Below are 21,238 nucleotides of genomic sequence, written 5' to 3' on the forward strand. Positions count from 1 at the left end.
ATGATCTCACATGACTCGACAAAACCCCGGGCCCAGAGCTGGGGGGGGGGGGGCGTCCAGAGCTTTTTTCCCCAAGAGGGGAGGAGAAGATTGACTTTGTGGAAGAGACCTGGAGCAGTGCCCTCGACTTGGCTCAAATTGCCCCACTTGTCAGACCTGATGGATTTTGGCTAAAAATAAAAGCAAAAAGGGGCCCTTGACAGGAGAATGAATGAACTCAGTGGTCCTCCTCCCGCTAACCGAGCTGCCACATCGTCCCCCGATGCCTGAGAGAGACGAGGACGACGTGCACGGCCTAGGGAGAGAGAGCGCACCGTGTTTCACAAACAAAACATGCCCTTTTTCATGTGAGGCAGGGGGAGAGTCGGCAAAAAGGAGGGGCGGGGGGGGTAGAGCGAATGCAAGACGAGCCAAGTGAGTGGGAATTCCTGCGCCTCCCCCATCTCCACCCCTGATTCCCCCGCCCCCCCCCCCCACCGCCACATTCATAGCAGCAAAAAAACAGAGCAAAACAGAGCAGCAGCAGCAGCAGAGAGGAGGAGGAGGAGGAGGAGGAGGAGGAGGAGGAGGAGGAGGATCATAACCCAACCCAAACAAATACAGCAGCAGCAGACAAGCCTGTGGACTTTTCCCTCAAGGAGAGAAAGTCTTGGTCACTCACTAACTTACACAAATGTCTGTTTGAAGAGGATATCATTTGGCCTGTGTCCTTCTAACCCTTTGAACCCCGGGGACACTGTGGATTAGCTAGACGTGACATATATTGTTATTTAAGGGATAAATGAAGCCGCCCACAAATACCATGAGTTTGTGACCCTTCTGCCTTATATGTGTTCTGATGACACTGTTTAAACTAGCAAAGCCATCCAGAATCTAAATCACACAGGGGGGGGGCACTGTAGATTTGAAATGAACTGCAATGAAGGCTGCAAATGCACGACCCATCACTTGTTTACAGATCGACCGGGGGTGCAGGGCGCCTTTAAATATTCCTTTACTGTTCGCCATATGTGAAGCTCATATGAGGTCCGCACGGGTGTTCCAGACTGCCATCTGGATCCTATCAGAGACCGCAAATACAGATGCAGTGAAAGCGCCTGGTAGCAGCGCGGGACGCCCAAAGCCTAATGAATGAGGAGAACACATTTTCAACCCTCGCAACAGGTCGGAGGCAGGCGTGGGCTTCACCTCACTTCTCACACACACACACACACACACACACACACGCACACACACGAAGCACGGGGGAAGATCAATTGTCGGGAAAGGTTCCGCCTCACGCTGACTCCCACGCCACCCGAGAGTGTCCCGAAATATCCCTCCTCGCTGAACAAAAGAACAAAATGGCAAGAGGCGATACGTGATACAGCAGGGTTAAAAATAGACCCAGTGCTGACGGATAGGGCAGTGTTTCATGACCTCTCCATAGCAGCTCTTGGTTTACACCCCGAGCAGACTCCTACAACTTGGGAGATTGTGAAGAAAACACAAGGATAGGCATTTTATGCATCGCTTATAGGTGCAGAAATAGGATCGGGATGCCCGACTGCTATCGGGATCTTACGTGGCCTGGAACTTGAGAGCAGAGGGAATCAAACATTCTCACGCACGTCAAAGCAAAGAACATCCTGTTTGGGGGGATTCAAAGGGTCTCATGGTATGTGAAGCATAAATGATCTGCCTGAGAAGAGAGAAAAAGTCCACCTTTTCAGGGGGAGGATATTTCTTTTGTTTTGATGTCAGTGCACATGGCATACTGCATAAAGGATCATCAAAACATTACATCATGCAGGAAAAATCCATGAGAGGAGCTGCAAGCTTTTCCAACTGTGGTTTGCTGCACATCAATCAAAGCTCGGGGAGAAAAGAAAGGACTTAGGGGGAGAGAAGTCCTGAAAGCCACTTGTTTTCTTGCAAAGTGTTAACAGACCGCTTGATTCAGGGGATCAGACGTCTGAATTGGGCTCTGGAGGTGGTCTTTGCTCCAGGTCAGGCTAAAAATGAAAAATGCCTCAATGAGGAAGGAAATGTGTAGAAAACAAGCTGTTTTTGGTCTTCTTTGACTTTATTTTTGTACTGTACAATCCTACAGTACAATAATACTTTGTTTTAAACAAGGACTTTGTAAATCAAAGTCTGCTAAAGAGCAGCGTTTATTCATAAAGAAATGATTGAGTCAAAAGACATTCCAGGGGTATGATGGGAATAATTTCTCCCACTTTGTGTCATAAGTGCATGCAACATGCCTCAGAGTGACAGGAACAATGGACTCTTTCACTGCCTTTGCCTGGCTGGAGATGGGGAGGTGCATCATGGGAAGCAGACAAGCAGACAGGCTTGTACAGTCGAGCGTGGATACTTCAAGGACGCCTCACACAAACCCCGGCAACAAGCAATGGCTCTTAAACTTTCAGATATGGGTCATGCGTGAATTATGCGCTTGCTCCTGCTTTGTAAGACACACACACACACACACAGCTGAAACGCTCACAGGCCCTCACACACACACACACACACACACACACACAACTCCTGACTTTTACAAAAACAAGTGTGATGGGATGTTTTTATTTGTATTCGATGTACGAGCTCTCGCGTGAAGGATGGACCGCCTCATGTGAAGGCGCCGCCGCTCGTTTCAAGACTATTAACTTGGCACTGAGGCCTTTTTAACACTTTTCATAGCAAAACAAAAAAAAAATCAGGTGCATAAAACACTTGAAAAGAATGTCCTCTCAAAAAGTCTTTAGCAAAATGGACCTGAATAAATAAGGACATACTAGTACATGTCTAAACTATATAGAATCAATTCAATTCTGCATTGTCACAAGAAAAATAAGGGACTTTCTTCCCGATAAACCAAATGAAATGCATCACGAGTGCTGTTTGGAGACAGAGAAAACCCTTTTTCTTCGACACATTTGTCTCCCGAGACAATAACCTTTCTCATTCATTTGCTTTTTTCTTCCAGCACATTTTTTCTCTCTCCGGTTTTTGCCAGACATTGTTTTCATGACTGCGAAAGATTCGACCGAACTGAGCAGGAACAGGAAGCAGGAGGTCAGTCAGGATTTCAGCTTCCCGTTTGAAACATTTCTTACGCCACTATGAAAAAAATGAACACACACACACACACAAAGAGACTAAATTCAAATGCTTATGCAACCCTGCAAAGACGCTCCAATAGGTATCACCGGTAAAACAAAAGACTTAAGTTAAATTTGAATATCAGCTGTTATTTACAACTTTCACCATTTGGGTAGATCGACTGTGCTGTAAATTCTGTGTATTCCCGCTCAGACAGGAGGAACTGGGTCCCAACACACACCTTGCTCTTTCAACACTTGCTGAAAGGAGGGGGGCTCGCTAGGGTTAGCTGTCTCTCTTTCACGGATCCAGATGTGGCTCCCATCAAAAGGCAGTCCTGTGACCTCGGCGCACCTACATGCTGCGGAGTAAGGAGTCACGGAACCCCCGGCCCTGTTTCGGCTGACGAGACAAAGCAGCTCCAGTGCCCACCCGGACGGATGTTGCGCAATCAAATGACAGTAGCGGTATCAAACGTGCTGTCTCTGCAATCACCTTTCAAATACAAAATGTAAAAACACAAACAGAACATGTACGCCGATCCCTCAGCGGAAGAGAATTACGACTCCAGCAGAGTAGAAAAGAATCCACGTTGAGCAGGTCTCAGGGCGCGACAGCACAGATGCCAGCACGCCACGTGGTCTGGGCTTAAGTGCTCTGACAACTCTTACTCCTACTACAGCAGCTTTAAACTCCACTATACTCTAAGCCACAAACTCTGGCTATGAGACTAACAGCTCCAGGACAACGGCTGCCTTTGTGTTTGCTGGTAGATTACTAATAAAAGCAGGGCTAAGAGTTTTGACTTCACACACACACGTGAGCGCTGCCACAAAGAGATTTGTGAACAAGCATGTCACTTTGGAGTTATAGCTTCCTTTTTTGCCAAGAAATATTCACTGGCATATTTTGCCTGGATCTATCATCACAAGGCTGAAGGCTACAAAATTGTTTCCTTGAATTATATTTTTGTGAATACATCACTGGGGTTGTTGATAACTGTGAGGCCGCTCAAACACTTGCACAGAACAGACTGAGAGACACAGTTGGATTATTGAATATTAAGGCTACTACAGCTAACTAATCTAGCACCTGCAAAGGAAGTCAGAGAAGGAAGCTAGATTTCCTTTGCAACTCAGTTATAAATGGAAATGCACACTTTGTCAAGAATGTATTAGTTTCAAACAATGTGGTTTTTCTCTTGTTGTTTTGAGAACACGGTGATATTATCAGCCCCCAGGATCGTTCAAATAACCAGTTTTAACGTCAAATTTTTGCTTTTGGACTCCAAATATTACAGGAACTTGCGAATTATTTGACAGCAAAATAAAGAAATGAGTGTTATTACAGTTTTTTAAATGATACATTGAATGCAGATACATCTACATTCGAAATTTAAACCGCCCGAGGTTTTGTTTGTGTGTTGCTGCGACAAATGTTTGCCTCGGCTTCACACAGTCTAACCACAACAGGAAAAAATAAGAAACTGCCTTCCTGCCAGCACAAAATCATGTTTTGACATGTAAAAACAAAAAGGTGGAGGTGGTGCAGCCTTAGCGCTACTTACAGACTTGTCCTTCATCTTCTGACGGTGATTAGTGATCATTTATCCACGAGCGGCGTACGGTCACACTTGACGCATCTGACATCACCATCAGTCAGAAGCAGGTCAGAGACATGATTGGCAGGTTTGGCGGTGGTGCGTGCGGGGAGGGGGGGGGGGGGTGGGGTGGGGGGGTGTCCCTGCAGCGTGAAGACAGACCCTCCTATCATCCATGATCACTCATCCAATCTCACAGGAAAGCTACAGAACCAAAACACGGCAGTCCGCTCGCACGTTGTAGGGCTGCGATCACTAGTTAATCAATCAGCTATCTGATCAACAGAACATGAATCTGCAACTGTTTTGAGTCAAATAATCGTTTCAGTCTTCTTTTTTTTTTTTTTTAGCAGAAATGCCAAATATTTGCTGTTTCTAGCTTCCTACATGTGAGGATTTGATGCTTTTCTTCATCATCAGTGATAGTAAACTGAATATCTTTGGATTCTGAGCGGTTGGCCAGACAAAACAGGACATTTGAAGATGTCACCTCGGTTTGTGGGAAGTTATGACGCGCATTTTTCACTCTGTGTTTTGTTTTAGACATTAAATAGATTCATCAACAAAAAAAAAAGAATCAGAAATTAGATAAACTGTATTTCAGGTGTTTTCTAAAATCAAAAATCGGTAATAACAGACAGATGGTTCTACTTTTAGAAAGAAAATAGCCTTTGATACTTTGTTTTCTAACTTGACTGACTGACTTCACAGCTCAGCGTGAAAGAGCTTCCTTCATGTTGGCAGAGAGCAGCTGGCTATAAAACTGCAAACTGCAATCAATATCTCAAGATCCACTTACTGGCTCCTTGCTAAGCTTTTCAACTGTATCCCACGGTCCTCCTCGGCAAACAGAGTTCGCTCAGTTGAAGAAGCACGAAGAAGACCATGAAAAGCTGTTGAAAGACTTAGAAAAGGCTAAAAGTGGACCTTGATATTTTGTTTGTCAATTTCAATTTTGACAAATTATTGAAATATTATTCTTGAGTTTTTTCTTTTTCTTTCATTTCTAGATTTTTGTGCAGTGCACTCTCCTTAAAAGGGGCTATAATATCTGGGAGCTTCACATTACCGTCCCTCACAGTTGTTTGATATTAATAAATAAAAAATACAGTTAGTTCACAGAAAATTATCCAATAAACTAATTGATTATCAATTTTCAGTTATCCAAAACATCTGTCTTAATGTCTTTTGCCGCCTTTCTCAATTTCACCGAACAGTTTTCCTGGTAAATTACATTTTAAGACTAAATAAGTAAACTATCAGACAAAAAAAATTGCATGAAAACTTTTTAAGACCATGAGATGTGGTTGGAAATTGCTCATAAAAAGAGCCTAGAAATAGAAATAGAAACTACTATTTCCAAGGCCAAGAATCACTCAATGAATATATCAATAAAAAATAAAAAAAGATAGATGTTAATCAATAATCACAGAGCAGTTAACACAAACATAATCCGTCTAAGATGATTTAGCGCCGACTGTAATGAGACCTAACAACAGTCCGTCTCTCTCTGAGCTTGTGGTTAAAGGAATCTTTCACTTTCAGATTCAGATCAGCTGTCAGAGCTCCATCTCTTCGCGTTCCGCCGCCGTTGTGGAGCGATAGCAATCAAACATCTCGACCTGAACGTGTGCTTACAGCTGCACATTTGTGACAGAGATATCACGATGTCACGGTACGTTGATGAATCACATTTAGAGAAAAGCCGCCGAGCGGAGGGTGATAGATAAGCCCGTTTGTGGGCTCTCGGAGGAGGAGATGGCCGTGGCGGTTGGCTGAAAGCGCAGTGTAAGTTGCTCTTGTATATCATCCTGGAGGAAAACATCACGGTGTTCAAACAGACTCCACTATCACAATCAGGACGAGCAGCACTCGCTGAGCGTGATGAGAACCAATTTGCTTCCTTCCCTCCAGACACAATCCTTGAGTGAGATGAAAGGGAAGCCGTGCTACTGTAATTCATCTAAACGGCCGGCTCCCCCGGTCTTCCATGCAGCCACGACTATTGAGCTCCACTCTCACTTACTCTCTCGCTGCCTTTGTTTCTCAGTCTCTTCAAGCTTCTGTAACTGGGCTTTAAACATGCACAACACTTAATCCCAGAGAACGAAGATCGCTCTCTTATGTAGTGCCGTCTTAAAACCAAGACTTCTAGCTAGCATTCAATGACCGCTCAGGTCTGTAATCTTATCGACTCAGGGCTGTGTGATATGGCGTTTATTTCACTGCGTTGCAAATCGCACTCTCTAACGGCAATATTTTTTCATCATTTGGACTGCGTCTTTGCGTTCCTACCACACAGCAGGAAGGAGATTTGCTCAAAGGCACAAACAAACACGGAGCACAGTGAATGTGACGTAGAATAACTCTGAACAGGAGAAGGACTCTCAACAGAGACAAGGGACACCGAGGAGCACGTTCCTGAAAGAGGAAACCAAAGACCAGAAAAACCTACTGTTCTGGTAATTATGCCGCAGATCGGTTTCCAACAACAGACTCTTTTAGCGCCTAATAATCCAAAAAATCGAATATGAGATCAGACTGTTCAATGTTGGACACTTCCTGTTTTAAACCTGAATTGGAATACTAAAGACATTTTAGCATCGCTTTCTTCTTCTTCAACATTCTTTTGTAACTGAAAATCTAATTTTAGTAGGTGGAATAAAGGCGATCCAAAAAAAGTTCAACAAAATCATACAAAATCTATTTATGACCACGAACGTTCCCATTCTTGACGGTGGAAATAGCATCGACCAAATAATCCATCCATTTTTTCCAGAACTTTCTACACCATCTCATGGTCTTCATTAGCAGATATTAGAATAAAAGATGAAGAAGTGCTGAAAAAAGAAAAATACATCTATTTATCAATTTCTGACAGCAACAACAGCTCAGTTCATTAATTAAAACTCTGGCATCCAAACATTTGAAATGAATGAATTATGATGAGACTCTTCTTCTACTCTTCTTTTCTCTAAACCTGTTCATTGCTCTGCAGATGTAGTTCTGTGTTCTTCACCAACTCCAAACCTACATTTTGTTCTCTGATTAGAAAAAAAAAACCTTTACTTGATTTAATGTGAGATCTACTGGCTGCCAACATCAGCTCCTCTCACGTAATAATAAAGAAGTAGCGCCACAATAATGCTTCATTCATGCAGAACTTTTCCACAAAATTGATCACAAAACAGCAGAACTGCAACTACAACAATTATGTCCATTATCTATTCATCTGGTGGTTATATCTGTGATTAACTGATTAATCATTTAGGCAGTAAACATCAGGAAATAATAAAAAGTACCCATCACAATCTGTAAGAGTCCAACTGACCAAAGTCAGTTCTTTAGATTGATCGTCCAAAACATGGAGATATTTAATCAGGATTTATCAAAAGAGTTTAAGGACAATAACTAACTTATAAAAATAAGAAATACTAATTCTACTACTAATAATCTCTATGGCGTTTGACATGTAAAAACAGAAAACAGTTTACAAAATGCTTCACGTCAAGGTTACAAAAGAGAGAGCAGAAGTGCAAAACACACGCCGCCAAGTAAGAAGTGAGTTAAACACACACACACACACACACGGAAGGCACACACACGCAAAACACACCAACACACACACGCTGATAAGCCTAGTAAAACCGCTTCACAACTGCCTGACTGCCACAGAGTCAGTCCTACACTCCAGAAACAGAAGAAAAAGATCTTTTCATCACAGAAATCATCTCTGAAATCAAACACGAAAAGCCGTGAACAGCTGCTTGAACAGTCAGAGTCAGGTAGCGGGTCGGCACCGTGTTGTCCTAACACGCTCGGCTGACGCACATCTTGTGAGTCAGTATCAACAGTGGAGCGTCCGCAACTCAGCCTTGTTGACCTTTCACCATCTGTCCGCAATGAGACGGCCGGGCCAGTGGACTGCGCAGGGCGGCATGTGACCGCTGCAGGTACACAAGAGTCCGCTGCTTAGTCACTGCAGGCCACAGACACAGGTGGACACCCACTGAACTGACCATGAACCCAGGTCACACCCACCGCCTGTTTCCTGCGCTGCTTTAGACTTTATTTGGGTCATTTAGGTTCATGTTTCCTAACTGCAAACTCACCAGGGATCAAACTGACAGTGTGTTTTTGTTTTTTTTACTATATTTGACCTTTTGTGGATGTCACACTTTTTATGATTTGAGGTTTTGCAGGAATGAGTAACTGCTGGCTATCGGACGTCAACATCTGCCCTCTTACACTCCATAAAACCACATGCTCTGGTGTCATCGCCTTCCAGTTACATTCTCAGGCCTAACTAGGGATAGAATGACGGCAGGTGCGACTTAATATTTCTGACATGTATCAATTTATTGAACATTGTGAATAAGCAATAAAGAAAAAAGAGGGTGAAGAACTGGAAAAAGTTAGCTTTTATAAGCTCATTCACTTGAAATTACAGGATGAAATCAGCTTGAACCTAGCTGACAAGTATCCACGTAGGTTCCTCCCCCACAGGAAGGCCTGTGTACATGGACCTCCATGTTTTCCATTCCACATCTGTGCGCAACAAATGGAAAAACCATCGGGTCGAATGTTTTATGCCCTCAATCAGCTTTTTCTCGCCGTATTAATACTTTTTCTTCGCCATGATTAGAACTGAAACCACCACGAGGAGATCTACGAGGCACAGTGGGCCACTGCAGCAGCACAGGCGGGATCTCCACCTATGGCTGCCTGCCGTGAAATGGCAGGAAGCCACCGCCGGCAAATCCTGCTGATCTCGTTGTAAGCTTACTGGTTTACAGTGCAGCACAGGGGCTCGGTGCAGGAAGTGGGCACATTACTGCACGTCCACGCCCACACAACCTCCCCATTCCCCTCCCACTACTGCAGCTACCCCCCCCCCACCCCCCCCCCACCCCTCCCAACCACCTGTGCTGGTCTCACAGGATGCCGCCCCCCTCTCGCTCCAACCTCCTCTTCTCCTCCCTCAAACAAACTCCTTTTTTACAGCTGCACTTCTTCGCCAAACCGCACACTGAACGCACTTTGCTGTTTTACACTCCACTGCTTCAACGTCAAAGTTTACTGTAAACTTCCTAAAAATGCACTGACCCCCACACCCCCTTTACCACCCCCACGGCTATCAAACCATAGTTCTGGTTCTATTTATGTTTAGGTATGGAGCTAAGTGGTTTGGAAATGCTTATCTTCATCTTGAGTCAACATTTTCATTGGAATTAGGTTCCATAGAATAAAGAGAATAACAATACGAACAATGTTCTGTTTCTGGACGTAAGCTATTCAACAAATATACCACTTGTAGATCACCACATGACCTTATTTGGACGTGACAGATCATCTGATCATTAGTGTGTTTCATGGTTGGAACAATTTCTACCTTAGCTTGACTTTGACAATTTTTAGTAAATCACTAAATGTTGATTGGTTGGCATTTAAGATTGGCTCCCTATAAAGCCTCGCTTTCTCTATACAGCAGCTGCCACTGGGTGTGGTCTCCCTGACAAGTGAAAGCTCGATCTACAGCGCAAAAGGAAATCCGTCAAGCGCTGCGCAACATAAACAGGAAGAGGATAGCACTTTAGTTTTCCCTATCTGTAGCTATCGCCGGTAGCTATCCCCCTACTAGCACAGGGTCCCAACTTAACGGCCATGAGACAGAATACAGAAAAGTTACAGTGCCTTCACAGTAGCAGCTGAAATGTACTCAGTTTGAGACTTAATACAAAACTTGGCCGATGAAAACCATCCGATACGTCTCGCGTCTAATAAATAAGCCTTTGCGATCTCCGAGAACGTCAGCGCCACGTCCATAATCCTGCATCTTTTTTGTATCTTACACATAAGATGATCATTTTTACCCAAGTGCTGTGTGCTAAAAGATCACAAATATTTACTTCTGAATATCAATTAGCTCGAAATTGTACCTTAAAAAGTACTTAGTTACTTTCCATGACTGGTCATCGCTAATAAGTCGGCGCACAAAACAAGCACATGACCAAACTGTGTGTTCTGAGGTATCACTAGACAGTTTACTCCGACCTCAGAGGAGCACGCTGATTATTGTCTCTGCATTCATCAGCCAGATGTCAGAGCACAACGTTAACACACCTCGACGGACAATGGGAGTGTTTTTGCAGGATGTCTCTGATGTGCAGTACAAATAAATCCATCTAGGGAGGAATTTTAACCTCTGCCACAGCCGGTGTCACCTCCAGGTTCATAGCGATCACTGAGTGGCTCTGGCGAATGGACAACCATGTTCCTGCCACTGGGGTCATCCCAGCTATCTACACCCCCCCCCCCCCCCCCCCCCCCCCCCCTTTCCCTCCTTCACTAAAACAATGATCTCAGTCCCCATACCAGTAATCCAATGATTGTTTGAAATACCTTCCAGAATGCTTGACTGAGTGCCAAGTCTTTTTCCCATCTGCCCGGAGGACGGAGAGACAGGTTGGACACAGCAGGATGACCTTGGCAGGAAACGTCAAAGCACTCTTACAAGATGGGACCTGCCTCAATTTTGATCCACAACTAATGATTTAAATTACTGTCAAATTACTGACTACAACTTTTTTTTTTGACTTAGATTCATTGGAAAACATGGACACTGACTTCTGGCAGTGAAGTGAGGAGATCTCGAAATGACTAATAAGTTCTGGAATTGGTACAGTCGATCATCTCAGCATTGGACTATTGATTTGAAGCATTATTATTACACATCTAGCTCTGTCATATTTAAAAAAACAGATACAGCGACACATTTTTGACCGCTACTTAGCAAATAAACCTAATTCTGATTCGGATCTTCAGGCTATATGGCTCTCTTCTTTCCTTTCCTTGCAGAACATGGGAGTTACTAGTTTACCACTGCCATAATCGGTTACTTTATTTGTGTGTAGTTTGTTAGACAGCGTCACATTTGCAACTCTGATTTTCTGTAAAATTGCTGTTTTTGTCAATGGAGTCTGGTGGCTTTATAGAAGATTTTTCTTTTTAATATTTTGTAAAAAAAGACATGTCTAAATAAAAATATCTTACAGTTTAACAATATACGTTATTGTGAAAAATGACTACCTGCACCTGTATCCATGACTTTAAACGCACTTTGATATCATATATATCAAAGCATCCTTGACAGCCAGTCCTTTCTGCTGCATCTAGGAATCCGTGTGGGTATAGTACAGCAGTTATGAGTATGAACGGACACAGACACACTCAGCTACAGGAGGTAACAGTGTTAACCCTTACTGCGCCGCTGATGCATTCACACAGTGGAACCAGTTGAAGTGTAACGACTCAGAACAGTGACGGTCGCAGCACCACTGGCAGCTTTTCACTGACACAGTGTGCACTTCTCAGAACAGAAGAGCATCACATATAAGGACATGACCTCAAACTTCAGAGGAAGGAGCACACAGCAGCATTCTTTTGCCTGTGCAGGAGGGAGGAGGGGGGGGGTGGGGGTGGGGGGGGGGGTTGAAGCTAACACTTTTCATTCTAACATCATCTACACAGATTGCTTCATATTTAGACGGACGGATACTTAAACCCGTGTTCTGTTTGGTGCAGCTGATACATTTTTCTCATGTACAAAGATGTAGTCCCTCACTTCTCATCCAGCAGTCAGCTATTTGCTGCAGCTTTCTTTACTATTCCTTGTTCTGGAGCTTTTAGCTACACATTTGTGAAGCAGCCTTTTAGTTTTGGTACAACTGGCGGAGGGTATCAGAGTTCTCAGGCTTGTATAGTTTCTGTTTTCATTTATATGCTTTTTTTTTTTTTATTGGTGTGAATGCTGGAAGCAACATGTGTTCTTCTGTGTTCTTCTATATACTTTCCCCTCTAGGAATCAATAAAAGCTTATCTCATCTTATTCTACCTATTTTTTTTTACTTCATTCTTGCTAATAATTTTTAACTTTTTCATATAAGTGAAACCTTTGTCTTACTTTACTTGGTTGGCAAATTAATCTCATTTTAATACTTCCCCAAATGAAGTTCCATTTTTGACTCTATTTGTGTGTCTCTATATTTATTATTAGTATTATTGGTTAGTAGAATTATTGCAAATTATTTTGTATATTTAGCAAAGTAACAAGTGAACAGATTTTGATGCAGGTCCTACATTTTTATTATTAGCAATGTAAATTTGTATTTTTTGGATTATTATATTTCTTCGAACATTTCCACATAATTAATCAAAAACAACATTTTCTGTAAAATAAATGTAGATGATTGGGGAGCTTGGGGGGGGGTAGCATGCACTCTTAGAGCTCATAGTTTAATATGATATTTAATACTCATATCTACGGCCAGATGGTGATAATATGATTTGAAATGTGTGTGAATTAATGTGACATGATATTAATCGTCAGGTTATTTCTGTTATTAAATACAGAATGTGTTCAAATAAATAATCAAAGTACAGTTCATTAATATTATATTGTGTATGTCTTCACCTTGAAAACAACACTTGATGAAACAATCTCACCTCCATCTCCATTAAGTAGAGATTTGGATTATATCACAAAATTACCTTGAGGTGAAACTTTAAAAGTCCGGAGAGCAAAACTATATGAGGGGCAGAAGTGAAGTGGCGGTGCAGCAGTGGCTGTTCTCTGGTCAGTGACAGCTTACACTTTATGTGACTCAGCAGCTGCAAAGAGAAAACTGCTGACAGACAGAGAGACATACAGGAGGCCTTTAAATTGGAACTACTACTGCTTGTGTTCCCCGGGAGAACACAGAGAGGAGCTGCAAACACCAGAGGAGGCCGAACCCTAGAGACCCACTCTGTTTACACCGCCTCATTTTCACAGCAAACTGCTCTAATTTGATATGGTATGCATATCATTTTGATGGTGGCAGTAGGGGGCGGGCTCTGGGGACCACACAGACAACAGTGTTTTCTATGAATAACCTCAGCAACCCTGAAAAAAAAAAAAAAAAAGAAATCCACCATGAATATATGGAGGAGCTAGCCCGGCTCCATGATAATTGCTCCGTTACTGTTACCAAGGTGAATATCTAGACACAGTGAAAGCACTTGGTGTGACTCTTCGGCTGCCATTTTACCCGTTGTGTTCAGGAGAAGAGAAACCGTAGCACGCATGTCACTCACGTTCAGTGACGCTCTGAATAATAAAAGGAAGACCACACACAAGTCGGTGGAATTTAGAACAACATGAAAAAGCTTCATGACAGCGCTCGCTTAAATATGGAGGTGTGTGTTTCACGCAGCACTGCATGTGTGTGCTCCGGAGCATGCTCAGAAACAACCGTAAAACATGCTTAAGTTTCAGGGCTATTTTTAATCGTGGGGTGGGGGGCACAGTGGCAATTTCACAACTGAACTGCCTGCTCTGTATTTTGCAGATGCGAAAAACGACTGCCGTGCACCTCTGCTGCTGTCAGTAATGATGCAACATGATGGAGAGCAGTAAGTGTCCATCATATATCAGGCAATGAATGACTGGAAGGACTATCTGTTTTGTTTTGTTTCTTTTTCTCCGAACTCTGAATGCATCTGAATTTAATTCTGAAATGAATTCATTGTGAGAAGAAAATGGGAATTATTTCACAATTTTGGAAATATAGTGAAAATTCTGAGAATTGAGATTCAAGTATTAAAGAAAATAATATAATAGTAATATTACCTAATAAATATAAGTAAATACCTTTAGATTTAAAACTAACGCTGAGATCAACGTCTAACAAAAAGTCTGCCAATCAATCAGAATTTAGTCTTTCGTTCTCCATGTATCGTCAGAATGTGGGCAAGTTTCTGAAGTGAATATATTATGATAACTAAATGGGACTTCTCCATTTTTTAATTTCAGAATTTTTTAATTTAATAAAATTAGATCTAACGTCTGAAGTAAATTGTTAAAATTCAAAAAATCTGAAATTGAGCACGAACACAATTTTGAAACTTAAGTTACAGAATTTTATTTTTTCTAAGAATTTATCTTTTTCACAATCTGGGGAAGATTAGATCTTTGCGAATTAAAGTTTCTGAAAGTAATGCATTACATTTTCATCATTCTGAGAATAACTCCAACCTTAAATTTCTGACATTGAAGTAAACATTTTTTTTTTTTCCAAAATGCTAGGTTTACTGTCAAGACTCAGTGGCGGTCATGCGAAGAACAGAATGGAATTCTGAAATGTATTAATATTATCAAGACAATGAAAAATAGGAAAATTGTGATTCTCAAAATCAGGTTAGAAAGAGTCAAAATCAGGAAATTAAAACTAAGTCAGTGTTAAGAGGGGAAAAAAAATCACTTATTCCTCAGAACTCTTAAATTCTGACATTAAACTCAAAACTGACTTTAATCCCAGGACACAAAATCTTAAACACAAAAATGTTATAGAAAATCTTTAGAAAGAATTCACGATTGTCCATCATTCTATCAATCATAACCATCTGATTCATCTCACTAAGAATTCATTCATCAAATGATTTTGAATGAATTGGCTCTAACTGTCTTCCATAGAACTTTCCCGCCTGGTTTCTTCTGACCGATGGAGCTGACCATCATGAGGCGCGGACGCCCCTCCGGCTCGCCGTACGTACGGAAACCCAATGAAGCAGCAGCAGCAGCATTCTGTTTAAACAGACCTGCAGTCCTTTGCCAGTAGTAGTGGTGGTGCTGCACTAATCCAATACAAACAGGTCATTACACTGCGTTAAATGTTTTCTCTTCATTCACTAAACTCCACTTTACACACGGCACACTGTTCTAAACTGCTTCAATAACTACTGACCCCTCCCCGCCCTCCCCTGCAGCCCTCCTTAACCCTGTCCAGTGTTTTAATTCCTGAGCTATTAGGACCAGATGTGCATCATTTCATTAGCTCTATAACGGTACGTTTTTGCACAGATACAGTTCAGCTCTGCTACAGAGCATTAACTCAAGAGTTCAGAGGGTGAAGCTGCACGCTGGAGGCGGTAGTACGAGTCTGTGAGATCATCAAACAGGTTTGACGCAACTCCTGGGATGATTTACGTGTCTGGATAATTTCTTACAGGCAACACAAGGAAAAAAAACAAAAAAAAACCACCCAAACCAAAACAGAACAATCAGAAATCTGCCTGTGGTGTTTTTAGATTTGATAGCTTCTTGGCAAGTGTCTCTGTGGAGCGGCAAACACACAGACAGGCAACTGACTCTGCAAACCGCAGACTGATGGGAGCTGGGTCTGACGGGATAATGCAATCTGATTTCACATGGCGAGCGACAGAGCCAGTGCACGTCGCCGCTGTGAACGGCGGGAGGAGACGAACGAGCAGCCATGATATGACGAAGAGAAGAAGGGATCACAACAGAGAGAGGGGCAGACAGAGAGAGAGAGGGGGGGGGGAGAAACAGGGAGGGAGGGAGGGAAGGGGGGAACAATAGCCCCTGGTGTAAAGTGCAGGATCTTAGATTTCTCCCAGCAGTGCTGTTCCATCTACGCCTCACACTGGCAGCAGCCCAGTCAAACATGCCTTTGTGCTGACGTGGGAGAGCTATGGGAACATGTTTTCTTCTTTTCTCCTGGCCAAGGCACTGGCTTTGGGATGTTGAGCCGAGCTGGTGGGGGTTACTCAAATATCCTCGGTGATGCAAACAATCCTTTAATGATGCAGAAGACTAAAAAGTCTACGTGAGAGCTTTGTGTCCGCTCCTTTTTAAAGGCGCACTCCTGCTAGGTCGCATCAGAACACGTTTTAGCACCAATCTCAGCTAGCTGCTGAGATTGTCTTCAGGAAAAATCCATCTATGATCACACACACACACACACACACACACACAGAGAGATCACTCCATCACATCCTACTCCAACTGCAATTTCATGAATCATTAACTCATAAGTGCTTGGTTACTTTTGAGCACCATCAGCTTCTTCTCTCATCAGTGATTTAATTAGCTTGATAGGAACTCCAGCAACATAAAGCGCGGCTGCTGCAGGAGGAGCGAGCGGCCTGGACACTACGCTTCAGAACGGAAAGCGCGAAGGGGGGGCCCAGAACGGCAGGGTCACACGGAGGGATCCTGTTGCCGTGTGGGATTTCAGCTGCGGCTTGGAACCCTCGGGGACTCATTATGGCGAGATCCCCAAAACAGCCTCGCTGAGTCTGAGAGATGTTCCCAAGCCAAAGTCAACTTTAAGAATGTTGGCCTTGTTACATAATGACTCATTTAGCATTTACTCCAAATATGATCTGTTTCTAAAGGCTCTTTCTTCAGTTGTTTTGATGCACCTGCAGTTGTGACTAAAAAAAAAAAAAAAAGAGGAAGAGAAATGTCCCAAAATGTTTTGTGCGTCGTTTTAAATGCTGTTAATTGTGGATGCTTTAACAAAAAAAGTTTGGTTTCGTCGCTCCCATATTCGACATTATGTCCTGGGTGTCTTGGGGTGAGTGAATAGTTCAGTTAAAACCCCACCATGGTGGCTCTTTTAGACTCATTGTATACTAATTTGGCAACTCTTAAGTCAGTTAAATAAAGAACAACAATCATTTCTCACCACAATTATGTTTGTGGGAGTGAGAACAGCTTTTTGACCCTCACATCATCAAATATACAGAAAATATAATGCTGAATAAGCCTCAATAAAACAAATATTGAAATACAACTAGTTAGAAAATGATTCAGTCCTTTTTTTTTTGGTTCTTCCAAAACAGAATCAGTCACTTTTTACAGTTTTTCTTCCTTGATGAAAGCCCTGTGTGTCAAATTAGTCAGCATTTTAACCAACAGGTCAGACTAAATAAAGACATTCAATATAGCTCTCATTTGCTCTAGTAGTGCCTTTTTCTTTCTTTCTTTCTTTCTGTTGCCTCGTCACTGTGTATATACCACGATCATTATTGTAATGTTTAAGTGGCAGCTTACAGTAATGAAAGGGGCCAGAAGAGAGCGGGGACTCAAATACTGTGATGCAACAACTGGGCAACAATTCATTCACATTTAGTGGAATTATACTGTAATAATTTAATGACATCAGGCCCAGTTAGTCATTCAGATTGAATTCTAATAGAAAAAAAGGAGCAAACCTCATTGCTGTTTTACAGTAGAATAAAGTCAGTGTGATTCCTTTTTATTCATACATTATAGAATAATACGCCGTTTATAGCTATCAGTTCATAATGATTTTTAATAACTATGTCTCCCTTGATAGTATTGGCTGGATTCTTTGTGTGCACCTACTTATAAGAAACTTTATTAAGGCAAACCTGCATAAGCATTTTAAATGGGAGATTTAAGACAACAACGGACTGGTGCAGGTTTCAGCTGAGGCAGTATCTAAAAACTCCCACTGCATACAAAGTCCTGATGGATTCGGTCCAAAGCAAAATGTTCCCAGCTCAAAAAAAAAACAAAAACAAAACCTCACTACACTAAATGTTGCATTATCCTTAAATGGAAACTCCTACTTCTGACTGATGCTGTCAGTGTTTCATTGAGAATCTCCAAATCACTGACCTACGTTAATGTTAAAAAACACACAGGACCCAGTATCTAAATGCATTATTGTGTAGAGGATGATTGTAACTCAGCTCCTTTCTTTATACTGATGGACAGAAAATAAAGAATCCTGATGCAAAGGAAATATGTTCTAGGTGATGGTGACAGATCCTGGAGGAACGAATCGCTGACGGATTGGATGAAGTGGCATTTAAGCCTGACTGAGTCACTGTGGGGTTTACAGTTTTGGACACCCCCCTCCCCCCCTCCTCACAATAAGCAGGGGATTGCCATGCATGGGAAAAACAAGGCAGCGGGGCTACTGTACAGAACAAAAGGCTCCGTGCGTAAAAACTGCGCATGAGTGCTGGCGCCATGCACGTGTTGTGAAAGCAGAGAGATGTCAGCCCTTTAAAATGGCAATGATGATTCTCCTCCTCACCACGAGCACCACCCCCCCCCCTCCCTCCCCATCACCACGCGCTCGGAATCATCTGAGCATCACAGATTCACGAAATCCAACAATTACCGTGTACAGTTCACAGTTTCGTAGCAGCTAAGAGCAGAAAACGCGGCACACGGTGAACGAAGAGCGGTGGTCGAGGATGGAGGGTGATGCTGCGATCCCCACCCCCCCACCCCACCCCCGCTTCAGCGGTGCCATCATCGCGTTGCATCAGCACAAACAGACAAAGAGGCTGTGTGATGCCGCGGATGTCACCGCTCCTCAAAATGCTGCATCACCGCCTTAACGGCAGCATCACTCCGCTCCCTCCTTCAATTCAGACTCCGACTCAAACACGTGGCGACTTCAGCGACAGTATCTCCAAAACCAACACATTTGTTCCGCATCCGTACTCTACTGCAAAGACGAGAGGACAGGAGCTCTGCCTGCGCGGACACACGCGTCCTTTTTGTTTTTATTAGAGCAAACTTGGACGCTGACCCCCCCTCCACCCCCCTCAGATGGAGCACGTCAACCGATTCAATCTGGTTTTTAAATCTCAAGAACACACACACACACACACACACACACACACGTGATATCTAACATGTATGTTTAAGGCTCGTGTGCACAACAGCACGTGTCACCAAACTAAAGGAATATTGTCCCGCAAAATGCCCACTTGTCTTTTTGCGCATCGACCTGCGAGACTCGCGGGAATAATCCACCAGCACACCACTGACTCCCGCATAATACTACTGTAAGACTGACAGGGACTGACTAAGCCACTACGTTGCTGCAGCACCCACATTCACATGACAAGGCAGGACCGCGCGTAAAGGCGCAGCTGCTGTCACACACCAGTCACCAATTGATTTAAAATAAAAACATTTGTTTTAAAAAAAAAAGCACCACTGCGCTCTCACACATATTTCTATTTACACAAAGCGTGTTTTGGAGTCGGATCCGCCACCCTGGCTTACTATCTTTACAGCACAAGGGGTTAATGGTGATGGAAATATGGGCTCTTCATAAACGACGCCGTCGAGCGAAAGAGTTGATTCCATTGGCTGTCGGAGCAAACACGGCTCATCCTTACACAGCAAATATTTTCATGGCTTTTTTTAAAATTATTTTTTACTGTGGATTAATGAATAGGTGTAAACTGGTACTATACCACCACCGCCACTACTACTACTACTACTAATAATAATAATGCCAGTAATAAATAATTCCACCTTAACGTGGTGGACGTACAGTACATACAGTGACCGAGGGTGGTGTTTAAATGACGCTGCAAAGTGACAGCTTCTTCTTTTATGGAGCATTTTTCTTGCCACGCATCTGACCCTCCTGTGGGATAACCGACGCATCTCTGGTGTGCACAGGCGGAGAGAGAAGGAGCGCACACGGCGTATTGACTCAAAGCATAACAGGATGTGGTGCGGAGTTGAGTTTCACTCCTGAACCCGCGTTCACACCCCGACACATTACACCCTTCAATATTCGCCCCACCGCCGAGCTTTCAAGATTTATGCATGCGGTTTATCACGCGTGTGTGTGTGTGTGTGTGTTTTTTTTTTTTTTTTTCCAGAAGTGACTTTTTCCATCCAGATCTCCCACACACACACACACACACACACACACACACACACACACACACACACACACACACACACACACACAGAGAGAGGACTCTCCGGGCTGCAGACCCACCGCTGCGCCACTTATGCAAGTTTGCAACTCGGATATGAGTGCATCCACGATCGGCTGAGATTGGCAAAACGGAGGATTCACAGAGAAAACAGTGAGGGACAGAGGGGGAGGGGGGGGGGGGGGGGGGGGTCAGACAGGGGAGAAAAGACGGCGGGACACGCGCATGCCAGCTCACCTTTTACTTTCTATTCCGCTCGTATTCCAGCCCTTTTGTCCGTTTCCCACATAAGTTCTTTCACATGATGACTCGCTTTGTCGTTTCCTCAAAGCCTCCGGGCAGCAGATGGGTGACTTCTTCTCCCCCGTCGCTGCTGGAACTCGGTTATTTCTCAGTCAACACAAAAAAAAAAAACACACCGTCTGTGATTTTACGGTCTGTATTGTTGCCGCTGCGTGTACGACTGCGCGCGCGCGCGCGTGTGTGTATGTATGCGTGGTTGATCCAGCGCGGCGTGCCGCTCCGTCTGCGCCGTTTGTTCCACCGGACTGGAACGCCTCCTCTCCCCGCTACATTGTTGACATTCGGCCGGTGACGTCACTCCATCCCCTCATTCACAACATCGTCAGTGCGGCGCGCGGCTTTGCGTTGGCGCCGGTGGGAAGCGCGCGCGTACTCCCGCGACAGTGCGCAGCGCGGCTTGGAGAATCGCACTACTGGCTGCTCGCTGAAATCCCTCCCCTCGTGCTCTCGCCTGAACCCCCCCCCCCCCCCCCCCCCCCCCCCACACACACACACACTTTCCCTCCCCCTTTCCCCTCCTCCCGGCGCACACAGCGGGAATATGACTGAAGGATGACACAAGGCATTTTTCACAAGCGGCAGACGCAAACAAGAGCGGAAGAAGCGCTCACATGTCTGAGCAACAGTATAAAAGTATCAGTATCTGTGTTTATGTTCTCGTTATTGTATTATTGTACA

At 43.6% G+C, this 21,238-nt stretch overlaps 1 protein-coding gene across 2 annotated transcripts in view; it reads right to left on the reverse strand.

The window, feature by feature from the left end:
* Positions 1-20,600, reverse strand: part of bach2b (BTB and CNC homology 1, basic leucine zipper transcription factor 2b) — an 80,477-nt gene extending 59,877 nt beyond the window's left edge. The window contains exon 1 of one of the 2 annotated variants that reach the window (XM_070849545.1): positions 20,495-20,600. Coding sequence is in view for 1 of the 2 variants with exons in the window: in XM_070849544.1 (XP_070705645.1) it covers positions 4,655-4,693 (39 nt within the window). In the remaining variant the exon portion in view is untranslated. Of the gene's footprint in view, positions 1-4,654; positions 4,713-20,494 lie in introns of those variants that run through there. The other variant, XM_070849544.1, reaches the window with a different exon arrangement.
* Between the last annotated feature and the right edge of the window lie 638 nt (positions 20,601-21,238).

The sequence above is a fragment of the Pempheris klunzingeri genome, chromosome 18, assembly GCF_042242105.1.
Source record: "Pempheris klunzingeri isolate RE-2024b chromosome 18, fPemKlu1.hap1, whole genome shotgun sequence".
NCBI lineage: Eukaryota > Metazoa > Chordata > Actinopteri > Acropomatiformes > Pempheridae > Pempheris > Pempheris klunzingeri.